Here is a 15,495-nt window from a genome sequence, read left to right as displayed (position 1 = left end):
CCATGCAACAAGCCTTCAATGCTTGTTAAAAGAACAAAACAAGAAGTTAATGTGACTTAATCCAGGCTAGGTTTTCCATAATACGTTTATGAATCGATAGAAAAGAGGTATCCACCTGATTTCAGAACAAAAACAATGCAACACAAAAATATCTTAAACCATCAAATTTCCAGGCCAGAGCTTATTTGCTATGTAGTGCAGTTGATTCTAAGCATAATGGCATTAATGTGCTTAGCACATCAACATTTTCAACATGGATACTAATATCCAAACAAAATCAGAACTTTAAAATGCCGAACCGATAGCCTTATTTCCACATCATATTCTTCAATTCAAACAAATGTTTCTACGAAGATTACAGCATGCAATTGCATGAAACCCCACTACTGGGACTAAAATCAAATAATAAGTATCCTCCAACTGAAGAGCTAGCAATGTAAACTAAATTCTTTAACAGATATCAGAAAGAACAGCATGGTACCATCCAGAACGACAAATAGCGATACAACAAATAACATCAATTAACTCAACATACAAACATAAAAGAATTGAAGGGCTAAAGGAGCAACCAAGGCATATAATTTTCATGACTCATGGCTTGAATAGGAGGCTCCACACGGCTGTCTTCGGAATATGGAAACAGACAAGCTCCTTGGCATCAAAGCACCCATCCGTGCCTTCCATCTTGAAGGTCTGCCGCTGCTCCCACTTGAGAGGTCAGGTCCTATCTGATCATCCAAATCCTCTGGTGGTACATCACTCCCAGCATTGTCCAGCACGCCACTCTCATCAATGCTCCGAGCATCCTGCAACTCACCAGCACCGCCTGGCGTGTCAAAATTGACAGCAAGTGCTCCATTCCTGCTAGCCCGGAGACGCTCAGCACACTCAGACGTCACCCGGCGGCACTTCTTCACCTTAACCTTGACAAGGCGTGGGCAGCCTTTGGCAAGCTTATCCATCCCCGCATCAGACACCGGACACGCCTTGATGCACAGCTTACGCAAGGCAGCACATTTGGCCGCAACACATGAGATCTCCGCATCTCCAAACGTGTCAGAACCACATAGTGCAAGCCGCTCCAGGATGGGACAGTTGGTGCCAATCAATTCAAGACTGGAATATGTCAAATTCACGCCAATGAGGACCAATTCCTGCAAGCTGGCGCATTTCTGCGCCACAGCAGCGAGCCCATGGTCACCAATCCTGTTTGCCTTCCATCCATCAACATGCAGCTTGCGGAGGCGTGGTGACTTGGCAGCAAGCGCAGCTAACCCCACATCCGTAACCTCAGGTGCCTTTGCGAGGTAGAGGACCTCGAGCCCAAACAAGGCGGCTACACCACGGTCGCTGACCTGCAGCTTCTCAAGGTGGAGCTCAGCTATGGGGGAATCTCTTGGGACGTCCTGGAGCACGGGGTCCCAGTCGCCGGAGCATCGGATAATCTTGAGGGTTTTAAGGTTGGGAGACTGGGTGATCAAACAGGAGAAGCACTGGCCGTTGTAGAGCTCCTTGAGGGACAGAGACTGGAGGCGTGGGCCGGAGACGGCGATGGGCTCCGAGTCGGCGAGGCCGCGGAGGCGTTTGATGGAGAGCTCCTCGAGGTGGAGGCAGGAGAGGAGGACAGCCTCGATTCCCTTGGCCCCGAAGGCGCAGGAGCCGACGGAGAGCTTGCGGAGGTTGGCGGCGGCGGTGGCGAGCGCGGCGACCCCGTCGTCGGTGACGGCGCGCAGGGCGCGCAGCTTGAGGCGGCGCAGGCCCGGGCCGAGGCGGTCGGCGACGAGCGCGAGGGCCGGGTCGCCCACGCTCTCGGCGCGGCGGTCGCACTTGAGCGCGAGCTTGGAGACGGCGGGGAAGCGCGCGAGGAGGCGGGGCAGCGCGGAGTCGGCGAGGAGCGGCGCCCGGGCGTCGAGCGCGAGGCGGAGGCGGGAGGCGGCCTCGGCGGCGAGCCAGCGGCGGCAGACGAGGGTGCAGCGCTTGCGGTCGCCGGAGCCGAGGAGGCCGAAGACGAGGGCGAGGAGCTCCTCGGGGAGGTCGGCGGTGTGGTCCTCCCCAGCGAAGGAGGCGAGGAGCGGCGGCGGCGGCGGCGGTGTCGGCGCGGGGAAGGCCGGCGGCGGGAACGGAGGCGGGGCCTTGCGGCGGCGCGGGGCGGAGGGGCACTGGCCCATGGGGGCGGCGGCGGCGGATCTGCCGAGGAAGGGGAGGAGGATGGGGGAGGAGGAGCGGGTCTGCCGGGGAACGGAAGGGAAGGGGAACGGCGGATCTGCCCCTCGCTTTTCTTTTTTTTTTTATCTGTCCTCGCAGTCGAAGACCAGCAGCTGCTGCTACCTTGAACAAGACTGCTCGGTCTGGTCTGCGGCTCCGTCCCACGCGCTCCCTGCCTCCCCCTCTCTCGATGGATTCCCTGTGGCCCTGGGCGTCCCCACCTGGCAGCGGCACCCCCAGGCAGTGCAATCCACGGCAGGAATCTCCGAGAGAGAAGCTACTTTCTCCCTCCATTTTAAATTATACATCATTTCAATTTTATTGGATATATAATTCTTCTATACATCTAGATTACTATAAAAATAATACTATAAATTATGAATTATGTATCTTGAAAAGTCAAAATGATATATAATTTGAAAGAAACGGAGAAAGTACTGTGCCCTGTTCGGATGCACTGGAAGACCGCGGCTGGGCTGAATTTGGCTTGATGTTTCAATAGCACCTCTAGCCCAGCATTCCCTGTCCAGCCAGCTCTGATCAGCCCAATCTATCCAGCCGAATAGGTGGCTACTAGCCGTATAATACTCTGAGTATAAATATTGGGGAACATATAAGGTGCAAACCAATTTCTTCGTGCAAATTATAAAAACTTCAATCTAGACCATCGGATCAACATCCAAAGGAAGGGGCGCAAGGGAGTGAGAGGGGAAATTTGCAAAAGTGTGATTACCCAATCCAAGGGTGGGTCCAGATTGTAAAATTACCCAATTCCACATATCTTTTGGATGTTGATCCGATGGTCCAGATTGAAGTTTCCATAGTTTGTACGAAGATGTTAGTTTGCATCTGATACGTTCCCTAAATATCCTATGTCCTTACTCATATCATATAAAATACTCTGGGTATAGATATCAGGCATATCATTTCTTCATGGTTAATATTAATTTTAGGCATGTTTCTTTTCTTGATACCAAATCGAACGACAGATATTATCCTTCACTCTTAGCATATTGTCTGGTGCACATATATATTGTTTCCATAGGCGTTCTCTTAAAATTTATATAAATACACCTGTCTCAAGATATAAGTAGTTTTACCTTTTTTCTATATTAAATAATATGATTTTGATCATATAACTACCAGAATGTGGGGCTATAATTTTAGTAGAAGAATTTCTATCCCTTATCATCAAACATAAAGTGAAAAAAACTGAAAACTAGAAAGAAAGAGAAAAAATTCTTTTTTTGGGTAAGAAAGGGAAAACATGCATTAGTGACGTGCCTTACATTAGTGAACTGGACCTAGAAAAGTTTGGATGGGTAGTAGTACCAGCAGGTGGGCAAAACTTTGACCACGATGCTTTGCAGACGACATCATTAGGTGGCCGCTAGCCAGGGGCGGAGACAGCCCCCCTGATTTCTAAATTCACATTGAACATTTAAATTTTGATTAAATTTATGGTCGGTCCCCTCTAATAATAAAAAAACAAATTCCTGGCTCCGCCTCTGCTGCTAGCTAACTTACTTTCGCTATCGGTGATATGCATAGGGGGCCTAAGTAGTGGCAGACTAAAGTATATGTAGAGTATTATCGTCACAGCTGACAACAAACTAGCTGCTACAAAATTGCTTAGATCTATCTACCTTTTGACTGCAATAATGTGTGGACTCTTTGTTCAATTTAAATTTGATAATTGTGTTGCATTGTATGGATCTGTAAAAGGTGTCGAAGGCGTCATCATGGTATGGACAATGTTGACACTTTTTTAAAAAAAAATATAAGGTAATAATGTGACTTTCAGGATTGATTATAATTATGAAAAAAGTGGGGGGGGGGATAATGGTTACTTATCAATTGTTGGTTAATCTCTCTTATTAATCCCTCGAATACCGTTCTGCTGTCTATATAAGCGACCAACCCAGTGGTTCAACAAATCAATTATGTGTGGATGCCGTACAAGTATCTGATGTTTCAGTTTTATGTTGTTTAGCTGTTTGCATCTATGCATACACTTCATTTTTATATATGGAAGTGGCTAGAAGTTAGCCAGTGGATTTTCTTGACAATAAGTATTATTTTTTCTATGCTATAAAAGTTGAAACAATTGAAAATTTTACTCACCAAAATAAGACCCACCATACCCCTCACAAAGATCCCACTTGTCAGACCAAAAGGTTTGACGAAAGAGGATGGAGACCCATTTTTTGATAGAAGGAAAATGCTTCTACCAAAATTGTAATACTTTTTACACCAAGCACTTTCATCTACCCACCCTTGTACCCACTTTTTACTTTCTATTGTTTGCATAACAGGCAACCATTATTTTTAGTTAACTAGAATCATGTCGGTGCGTTGCTACAGGAAAAAAAATCATGAACAAATACATCAGCGATCGAGATAACTATAAGTGGTTAAATATACTTGATAGACAACATTCTTCAAAAATGAAATAAGACTGCTTGAACATATTAAAAATTGTATTTGTTTGCTAAGCAGTAAATCCATTATTTCGCGATGACACGGGCAGAGTCATCTTAACATGCTTCGCGACGCTACTCACGGGCACTTCCGCATTGGCGGGGGTTTATTCGTTGGGCGACGCCATGCCACCCACTCTCTCCCTTCACCCATGATCCAATTCACTAGTACATCTACGCTGGGCCATGGTGAGAGAGTGAGTACAAAAATATAATACATGTGTGTTGCAACATGAGTAAAAATCAAGAGGGTGAAAAATCATCTGCAATCGATATCACAGTAGTCTCATAGGCTGAAATAAACAAGTAGAATATCACCTTCTCAAAAAAGCGGCAAACAAGTACATTTCAGCATAAGAATTAATTTAGTACAAAGATTATACATAAACAGTAGCCTATGCATAGGACACCGCTATGTTAAATTAACAAAAGCACCAGCAACATATTTGTATGGAGCTCTCAGGCCGCAATATATCCATGACCAGATATGAGACACAATTCCAAGAGTAAGTCAGCATGGTATAATATTTAATTTCGAACAGCAATTATATATACATAAATATTAAAATATGTAAGAAACAAATAATTAGAACTTACATTACCTTACAACTATGGTGTAAAGATCATAAGCAATGAGGCATCATGCATCTCTCTGCATCTTTCCGCATGATGCAAGTTTCGACGCAACATCTCATTCAACGAACTAAAATCTAACCACGTGCGGTTGGGGGGTGATATGTCGTGGGAAAGTGCCATCCAACTCCAGTCGAGCGGACCCCCAAAAGACACATGGGGGATCATAACAGAGGTTTAAGACGTGGAATCAGAACCAATTATACTGCAAAATTGACTTTGAATTGGACAAGGCTGGTACCAAGTTGCAGGGGCGAAGCTAGACGATCGAGCCACCGGGGTCGGCTGTACTAGCTCGACGGGGTCAAATACAGGGCTAATAGTATTTTACACTGTATTTTGCAAATTTCGTCGGGGTCGCCGGACCCCGACAGACCAAGGCAGCTCTGCCCCTGCCAAGTTGATCACGTACAATTAACCTGGCAGAGGCGGCCAGCTCGGAAGAACCAAATTATACACTGCAAAATCGATCTTGAATTCGGCAAGGCAGGATTCCAAGACGATCACAGTCAGCGCAACACGAAACAGAAAAAAGAAACGGAATTTGCAACGGAGATGGCTGCAGACCTCACAGAAACCAGCGTGAAACCCTAAACCCTACGTGTACAGGTCGGTTTTTGCATGCGTCGTCGGCTGCGATCCGGTTCTAGCGTGGGATCCCGTCGGGAGGATGGCGCAGGAGGCTAGGGCGGGCTGGCAGGCAGCGCGGCGTGATCCCGTTCTGGCGTGGTTCCCGTCGGGAGGATGGCGCAGGAGGACGAGGCTGCGAGGGCGGGCTGGGAGAGGCGCCGCGGCGTGATGCCGTGTCCCGATCAGGCTTGGGATCCCGTCGCGAGGACGTCGGGGTGATGGCGCAAGAGGCGAAGGCGGAGGACAGGGAATTGATCGCGCACAACGTCCCTGGTTTTGCGGTCAACCGCTCGCAGCGGTGAGACCAACGATCGCACGTCGCAGATTTTTGCGCGGAAGAGGATGCGCGAGGATCGCAGGAGACCAATGATCGGACGTTGCAGTTTTAATTTTTTCCGCGGCAGACTGACGAAGGAATCGCACGACGTACGAGTCGCCTACTCACACTTTTTAGGAGTAGAGTAGAGATAGAGAAGAGATATCTAATGGAAAATATATCATTGTCGCATTATCCTCTCGAACCCTCACGCGCGACCGAGCGCCACGGGATTCTCTTTCCTCCCCTTTTTCTCTGAACCGGGATTCTCTTTCCTTCCCTTTTTCTCTGAACCTGACTCCTTCATTTTTCTCTAAATAAATTATGCGTGCCAAGTTCCAAAACGGACAACATAGAAATAGTAGTCGTCACTTTCCTTTACAACAATTTTGATTACCTACACTCTAGTTACGTGCATCGCCGGCCCTAGGCCTCCATGAGACGAGCCCGTGCTCTTGCTGGTGGAGGCGATCCCGCGTTCTTCCTGGTGGTGCGGCCGAGCAGCAGAAGCAGGTGCAGGAATTCCAGGTATATACTGCACCCCTCGCTCCGTCTCCACGTGCTCCGACGACACCGGGGCTTTGCCGCCGCCCTCCATCGACGCCTAGAACTTCGAGTCCTGCTAGCCACGTGAAAGCTTTCACCACTGCGAGTATGCGGTTGGGTACTTGTGCGCGCGGCGCGCTGCGTATGTATACCTGCCTGCGTGTGCACGAGGGGCTCCGCGAAGTGATGTGTACGTGTGTGTGTGGATTAGGTGGCTCTATTAGTTCATGTATTTTGACTGCTATTATTATGCAGAGGTTAGGGTTGTTGTTGTGATGGCATTAAAATTGCAATTGCTGCATGAGCCAAGGATCTTGAAAATTTCAAGACGCCGCCAATAGAATTGCATATGTTCTTGCCAGGTAGGCCTCTCTTCCTCCGCTCTGTATCATCTTTTTTTCCTCTACGGAAAATGTTGCAGCCGATGATCTGATGTTGATGTCCCATGGCTGTACGGGTGTAAACTTCCATTGGTAACTAGATATTCCTTCCTATTAGCGTTGGCTCATCACCCCGTCCCTGGCCAATTTGTTAACTAACTAATTCCATAAACATTTGCATGGAAAACAATATGCATCCATATTTAATTAAGGATTATCTTATATAGATACTAAATGTTGCTTCCTTTTAGACTTTTAGATAGCAAATATATTGGGTTAGTCCATGACGCAATAAATGAGATTTTTAGTAGTAGTTCGATTCGGTGTAATCCAATCATTTTAAACAATTTGACTTTAGACACGTGCGTGTGGTACGTACATCTCCACTAGTTTATTAATAAAAGTGTGAGGAATTTGGTCATATTAAGAAATAAATAAAGAAACCTTGATCGGTTTGCAAGAAGACATATTAGTATCGTAGTAGATATTGTGCATGCATCATGGAAGTACGGTTGGTTCTCGAATCTAAAGTTTCTACTACAGTCGATCCGTCGATCTCATTGTCGTAGGCATACCTTGGAGAAGAAGGGAAAATAGTCTTGGTCCCTGCGGAGGACATGCAGCCATGAATGACAGTTTTTCTTGTAAGCTATTGTCTAGCTAATTTTTGTCGTAAGATAATCATGCCATGGTTGTTTTGTAACAGTAAAAATTTCACAAAAAGAAAATCTTGTATGCATGGAGTACTAAATGTAGTCTATTTGCAAAACCCTTTTAGAGATAGATGTAACTTTGCGAGCCGAATCTAATGAGCCTAATTAATACATGATTAGATACAATAACGCTACAGTAACCATGCACTAATCATCATCAAATCATGCGGTCAAAGGCCTCATTAGGTACAATATTGCTACAGTACCATTGTTGTGGATGTGCTTTTGTAATTAGACTTAATTTAATACCTCTAATTAGTGGTCAAAGTTGCAAAAAGTTTCCATCAAAAATTTTTCACCCCTAACCAAACACAGCCATTAGCATTTAGATGAGTATCAAATAATACAATACATACAAGTGATCAACGTGAGATTTTCACATGCTTTATTTGTAACAAGATACATAAGAAATTTTGATTAGTGCCTTAGTATTCCCTATTCTGTTTTGCTTGCCCTCTAAATTAAGCTTAGCCAAGTCATAGTATGGAGAGTGATCAACGTGAGATTTTCATATGCTTTATTTCCAACAAGATACGTAAGAAATTTTGATTAGTGCCTTAGTGTATTTTGTTTTGCTTGCCCCCCTAAATTAAGCTTAGCCAAGTCATAGTATGGAGATGTGTACCCGTCGACCGTCGTCTACTGCATTTTTCTGTTCTAACTGCAAGATCGAGATAAGTACCTGAAAATTTGTTGAAAGTATCCCAAAACTTCTCAAGAAAGAAACGTTCCTACAAATTCAGCAGACATCAAATTTTGCTTGTGGACAAAAGATACTGCAAGGAAAGGGCATCAAATCCTTATGCAATATTTACATAAGGAGTTGTGTTATATTATAGGGATCAGCCATCCACAAAATCATGCAATCCTACTTGTGAAAGTATGACAATACCAACATTGAAATTTCAATTCAGAATCTCGAGAAGCTCCGTTGTGCAGCAGGAACTTAAATATACAGGAAGATCAATATGTTTGGATGTCATAATCTTCAGATAAACCAGTAGTCTCAAATCAGATCGAAGAATCATATAGTATAACTTGGAATCTTGTTAACGGAGATGAATACCTGTCAGGTTTTGAGCTATAAATAGCAAACATGTGTCGTGGAGAAACATGTGTCGTGGGCCGCAGCTAGTGGAGCAGGTGCCGAGGTGCGTGGCAGCGAGCCGCAGCCCGCAGAGGGACAGGAGTCGATGTTTCATCTCCGTGGAGACAAAGGCTCAGGAACGCTGGCTGCTTGGCCGTGTTTGGACGATCAACATCCAGTGGTTGAGATAAAAGGGCGACGTGGCCCAATGTGTGGCCAGATTTTCTAGTGCAGATTTTGTGAGATTCACACCACAGCAAATTGATCACTTTATTTTGTAAATGTTAAATGAACTCAGTTTGGCTATTAGAAAATAAAAAAATGGACGTACTACACATTTTTGTTCGCCAAAAACTCTACCGATATAATATAGCATGGAGTTGTACAGGAATATTAGGTTATCCGCACTCATCATACTCTAAATTTATCTCCTAAAAGGAATATTCTATCCTGGTCAGCGACATTCTCACCTATATACTCAGTTTTTTCACATCCGTCATACTCTATATCTCATCCTCAATCCCAACTATCCATCCACGGCCCCATACATCAGCCACATCTCCTCCTTCTCTCTCTCTCTCTCTCCCTCCCCGAACTCTCCGCCCGCGCCCACCCCCTCCCCCCTCTCTCCCTCCCCATCCCCTCCTCCAGCATCCTTCCCGTGTCACCGCCCCTCCTCCGCCAGCGGGGGCGGAGAGCAGCGCGGTCGCGAGCGCCGGGGACCGGGACAGTGCTCTCTCACCGCCCCTCCTCTGTTCCCTCCCTCCTCTGCAGTGGGGCGAAGCAACGGCCGCAGCGGGCAGCAGGCGTGGGCGGCAGCGGCACCGGTGGCGCTCGATGAGGCACGCAACCACGGAATGGAGTCATGCGCGGTGATGGCGGGCCTGCGCGGGGCGGACGGCGGCGAATCCAGGTGGCAGGTCTCACGGCGGCGATCCCTCTTCCTCTCCTGCCCCGCCGCCCTGGCCATCCCTGCGCCGCCACATGCCAACCACCACTCGCCACAGCACGCCCCCACCAGTCGTCGCCACAACACGCTAGCCTGCCTTTGCACGACGCCGCAGCCGGCACCGCCGCTCCTGCTTCGAGATCCTGTCGCCCCTACCCGCCGTAGTGGCCGCGGAAGTGCTCCAGCACGGCGAAGCCCCTACTCCGAGCTCCGTCGCCCCTACTCCGAGGCCCGGCGGCGGCCGGATCTGGGCGTTCCCCTCTAGCCGAAATGGGCTGTGGCCGGTGAGCGCCTGCCGAGTCCCTCCTTCGAGTGCGGGCGGTTGGGGCTGCGCACATCTGGATGGCGAGCCCCACGCCACGCCTCGCCGATGCCATTTCCTTGTCGGACGTTGGGTATGGCGGACGGAGCTTCCAATGGGAAGATAGCGTATGCCTTTCAGTACCCCGCTGCAGCATTTTTTATGCCAAATGCGTACTGCAGCACGGGGGTAGCGGATGGGGTCGCGTTCCCACTGCGGACAACCTTATTCGTTTAATCCCCCCCTCCCGCCTCCCCTATCGTTTGTGGAGTGGCGGCACCGTTTGGAGCATTAAATACAGATTTCCCAATTGGTACTCACCTCATTCATTGTCACCGGTAAAGCATACGATACCTAAGGCTCTCTTCGGTACCAGGTAAAGGTTCCACCCGGCCTAGAACCAATGCAGTTTTAGCCAACAATATATATATATATATAACCTGCGAAGAGGCCCGCACATGTGGCCTAAGGCTCTCTTCACAAGTCATGAGATTTTTCACACAAAATTCGCGCGTGTGCGGTGGTTAGAATTCGAACTCGGGATCTCTTCACTACTTGAAAAAGAGTCATTCGTACACCTCCTGTTAGTACCAGTTGCTTTAATTTAAAGCCGGTACTAATGTCAATTTAGTACCGGTTCTATAGCACGGTGCCTCCGGACCATTTAGTACTAGTTTTTAGCACACCCGGTACTAAATAGTGGTATTTTAGTACCGGATGGTGTTATGGCTCGGTACTAAATGGTCATGGCCCGGTACTAAAACCAATTACTTTAAAAGCATAGCATCTCCTATGTACTCATATGTGCTGTGTGGATGGGATGGCTGAGGAGACTACACGCGAGGCCACTGGTCACGAATTCGAACCCCACAACGCGCTCATTTATCCGGATACATTTTTCTAAGTGGTAGGCCGGCCGGTGCCACAACAGTTTTCTAAGTGGTAGCCCGGCTGGTACTAAAGGCTCTAGCCCTCACCACCCGTGCCTCTGGATAGCGTGTGGCTCTTCATAAGCTGGCGTGTTTTCTAGTGTAGGTTATCTAGGTTTTGAGTTAAAAAGCAAGTTTGCAAAACGGTGTTAATAATAAAAACTTTGGTGATTTCATTTCAACATGTTTGTACTGATACTATGGAGTCGTCCCGTACATTGCCTCCGGGTCTTGAACAGGACTGGTCTTGAAGAAGTTTTTTCAGACATGTGTGAGCCCGTATTTTATTCAGAAGGAGGGGCTTGAACAAGTTTCTTTCGCATGGAAAAGAATCAAAGATGACGCGCGTGTGTCTACATATTATTCACATTATCAATTATCATTCGGTCATCTCGCAGAAAAAAAGTTATATAGCGTATAAATTAAGCAAGCGTAGGAAACGCTGCCAAAACAAGCATGCGCGTACATGCAACCGTTCAAGCGAAATGTAGTGGACGCCGACCGAAGGGCTAGCGTACGTCTGCTGCTAGCTTGAGAAAGACCGCGCACCGCATGGACAACGACCCTGGTCTGGTCTCCGACTCAATCGATTCCACGCGCTCTATGCACTCTGGTCGTTTCTCTCACACCAAATCAACACTAGCCATCAGTTGTCAACCAACTTGCAGTACTTTTCTCTCATAACAAATCAGCACCAACTACCAGCCGCAGCCAGCCGAACAGAATGCACGCACCTGACACCCGTGCATGCACGCGGTCATTGACTCATTGCCAGCGCAAGTTGCCAGCGTCAAAACTCAACACCGACAAAGCACCACCAGGCAATGTAATCGAGCGCAGGACTGAAGCCTGAAACTCTGAAAGAGAAGAAGCTTCCTGCTGGCCTTGGGAACAAGTCTACGGTCGCAGATAAACTCTCACATGCATTATTCCAAGCGCTCCATTGGAGGAGTCAAACAATTTCAAATTTAATTAGATTTATACAAAACAATACTAATATTAATTGTGTAAAATAAATATTATTAGATTAATCATAAAATATATGCTCATATTAAATCTATTCAAAAATATAAATGTTCCCAGTTTATTGTATGAATTTGGTTAAACATAAAATTGTTTGACTCCTTGAGAAGCGAGTGTAGCATTCTTTTGCGGAGGGAGGGAGCAAGTCATAACTACTTCTGCCACTCGCCCCGAGCTAGTCAATGATGGCTGCTCACTCCGCTAATTGATTACTTATTGCTACCAGTGCTTATTACCAGCACACCCAAATTATACTACTACATAACACCACATCAATCTTTGATAGTTGTCTCGGCTACATCTGGATCCGAAACAAATCTACGTATTAGTCTCAGGTCCAGTGGCGGATATAGCCAATAAATTTAGGGGGGTTGATGTCTTCTTCCTCCTCTTCCCCACCCCTTCCTCTCTCTATTTTCTTCTTCTCCTCTCTTTTTCTTCCCTAGCTCTCTCTTTGCTTCTAATGGAGGTTGCAGCCAGTAGAGGGGCTGGAGCCCCCTCAGTCCCCCTAGTGGATCCGCCCACTACTACAAAAGGGGGCTTTATATCCTTTACATTTGTCCCAACAAGTATTGAACTCGGGATTAAAAAGTCCTTTAGTCTCGGTTCCAAAGGCTAGAGGACGAAAGGGCTCTTTAGCCTCGATTGGAGCCAACAACCGGAGCTAAAAGTCTATCGTTAGTCTCGATTGGTGGCTCCAACCGAGAATAAAGGGCCTAACCCTTTAGTCTCAGTTGGTAGCACCAACCTGGACCAAAGGGTAACCCATTAGTCCCGGTTGATGGCTCCAACCCAGACTAAAAGACCCTGTAGTCTCGGTTGGTACCACCAACCCGGACTAAAGGGTTCTCTATGGGTTAACTCAAAATAAAGGGATCCCATATAGAGTCACATGTGTTGCATAGGTGGGGTGGCAAGGAAGTTGTGTACGAGGCAAGGGGTCTTGAGTTCAATTCCTAGGTGATGTAATATTTTTTGTACCATCACAGACCCTTTAGTCTCGACAAAAGCATGTGATCTTTAGTCTCAGCTTCGTAGTCTCGGTTGTAGCAACCGGGACTAAATGGGGTTGGCAACTAGGATAAAAAGGCATCTCTGTAGTAGTGGCCTCTGGCCAGGTCCAACAGCCAGGGAGCGGAGGGATATTTAGTTCTGGTTGGAGACACCAACAGAAACTAAAAGTCACCCTTTAGTATGGTTGGAGCCTCCAATCGGAACTACCCTTCACAGATTAGTTTAAACCAAACACACCAACTAAAATCACATGTGGTGTAGGTAGGATGGTAAGGAATGTAAGAGTTAAAAGATCTCGAGTTAAGCCCATCTCCAACGGGGAAGTGAAATTCGCTCAGTTGCTGGCTGGATGATATGTTAGGGTCTTGCTGGAGGACGATTTTTGTGGCATATGAAGACCTTCCGTAAGGAAAATGGCCCTTAAGCTATTGTTTATGATTTTGGTGACTGAATAATAACATAACCATTGGGACTAACGTGTTTGTCAAGATATACTTTGAAGGTGTCTATTAGGTTCCAAGGATGCAATGGAATCCATTCAAAGGATCAAGTATAAAAGACTCGCAAAGCCGGGACAATGGGAGGAATGAATTGGAAGTGTCCCATGGATATTTATATTTCTGCTTATAAAATGAGTTATATTTCTGGATAATCTTATAGAGCAATTCATAAGCTTTCATAGAGTCCAAGATCATTAAAATCGGAGTCGTCCCGAGTAAAAAGTTAACAAGTAGCACCGATGCAATTGACAGACTGAATCGGTTAGTGGCTCTGGAATGACCGATCCATTTGGTCATGGCCATGAGAAGAAGACCGCTCTAGAATGACCGATTCATCTAGTCATGTCCAAAGAGTACTGACTGAATCAACCGATCAGGCTGACAGCCACCCAACAGCTCCTATGCATAGGTGACCGATTGATTCGGTCAGTGCAAATTGGGGTGACCAAATCAGTCGGTCATGGCAGTTTTCCTGCTGTTGCCCAGCCATATATAGCAAGTGTTTTAGAGCTTGAGGAAGTTGTATACTTGTGTTCCACACATATTCAAGTTCTCTAGCTACCAAAGTGCTTAAGAAAAGATTTAGGCAATTAGCATAAGGCTTAGGTCTTGATTAGTGCTAGTTTAGGCCATTTTAGCACATTGCTTTAGGGATTAGCCTAGAGTTGGGCAAGATTTGCACACCCCCTTTTGTATCGGTGCTTGTGCGCACCAAGAGTTGTTAATCTGGGAGCTTGTAAGTCTCGCGATACCCTCCAACCGAGTTTGTGTAGAGGCCACCGGTGCTTGTGAGAGGGAGGAGAGACCCTCGGTGATTTGCCAAAGCTCTACCTAGTGAAGATGGCGGGAAGCATCTGGGAAAGGCAAGGGGGAAACCCACTTGCATGTGGGGGAGGTCTGCCAGCTATCCACGGAGTTACTTGACCTGGGAGTTTATGCCCTTGTACGGGCATTCCCTTGAGAAGCGTTGCTTTCTGATACCTTGGTAAAGATCACCATGTCGTCGTGCCGAGAGTTTGCATTCTCTACCTCATTTACTTCCACATTTACATTGCCCCTACATTCTACATTTATGTTTTCTCAATTACCTTTTGTAGTTTATGGGATTGGAACTTAGGGTGCAAAACTCTTTTATGGTAGAGATAGCTATACATATAAAAACCTAGTGCACATCTAGATGGGTTTTAGAATAGATTTTTATATGTGTTGGAGCCTTAGTTTTTATAACACCTAATTCACCTCCTCTTAGGGGTGTCACGGTCCTTTCACCTTCAACTAATAAGTCCATTTTTCAGGTAGGCCTGCCGGTCTGTTGATCGCCATTGCTTCTTTGGTTTGCATCGTCATAATGATGATAGATGTTTAGCGTACAACATGTAAAGAGAGGCCCCAAATAAAATAACCCACCATGAGTTGAGGTTTTATTTGGCCGAGCTTCCAGAGCATCTTCTCAGCTGGAATCCAGGATAACCTTTGCCGAATGTTTTTTTTTTGAGAGAAATAATTTTGTGGAGCTTTAAAATGATCTAAGGAGTTGAGAGCTGGAAAAAGTAACTTCTTATTCACTTCTCACACTGATATCCATTTTTCATAATGTTAATCTTAGAGAATCATACAGAATCACTTTCAACTACTTCTCTCAAAGAGTCAGCTCCCATAAAAAAAATCAAAATGAGATGGAGCTCTATCAAACTAGCCCTAATGCGCATGCCCGAGCCCGATCATATTACTCGTGGATGGTGTGGGTGTCCCAAATTCCATTGAGCAATTGGTGCTCAAACATTGTAAT

The 15,495-nt window shown here is 46.4% G+C and overlaps 1 protein-coding gene and 1 long non-coding RNA gene across 2 annotated transcripts; both read right to left on the bottom strand.

Annotated features, from left to right (window-relative positions):
- Window positions 1-284: 284 nt before the first annotated feature.
- LOC120672559 (F-box protein At1g47056-like) lies at window positions 285-2,342 on the bottom strand. The gene has a single exon (XM_039953046.1). The coding sequence runs from the start codon at window positions 2,166-2,168 to the stop codon at window positions 585-587; it is 1,584 nt and encodes a 527-aa protein (XP_039808980.1). The 5' UTR covers window positions 2,169-2,342; the 3' UTR covers window positions 285-584.
- Window positions 2,343-7,641: 5,299 nt separating this feature from the next.
- Window positions 7,642-9,061, bottom strand: LOC120695996. The gene is made up of 3 exons (XR_005683977.1): window positions 8,970-9,061; window positions 8,586-8,634; window positions 7,642-7,796 (listed from the first exon to the last, which is right to left on the bottom strand). It is a non-coding gene; the product is annotated as an uncharacterized LOC120695996 (long non-coding RNA).
- Between the last annotated feature and the right edge of the window lie 6,434 nt (window positions 9,062-15,495).

The sequence above is a fragment of the Panicum virgatum genome, chromosome 2K (genome assembly GCF_016808335.1).
Source record: "Panicum virgatum strain AP13 chromosome 2K, P.virgatum_v5, whole genome shotgun sequence".
Classification (NCBI taxonomy): Eukaryota; Viridiplantae; Streptophyta; class Magnoliopsida; order Poales; family Poaceae; genus Panicum; species Panicum virgatum.
This window is presented reverse-complemented; position numbering and strand designations above follow the sequence as displayed.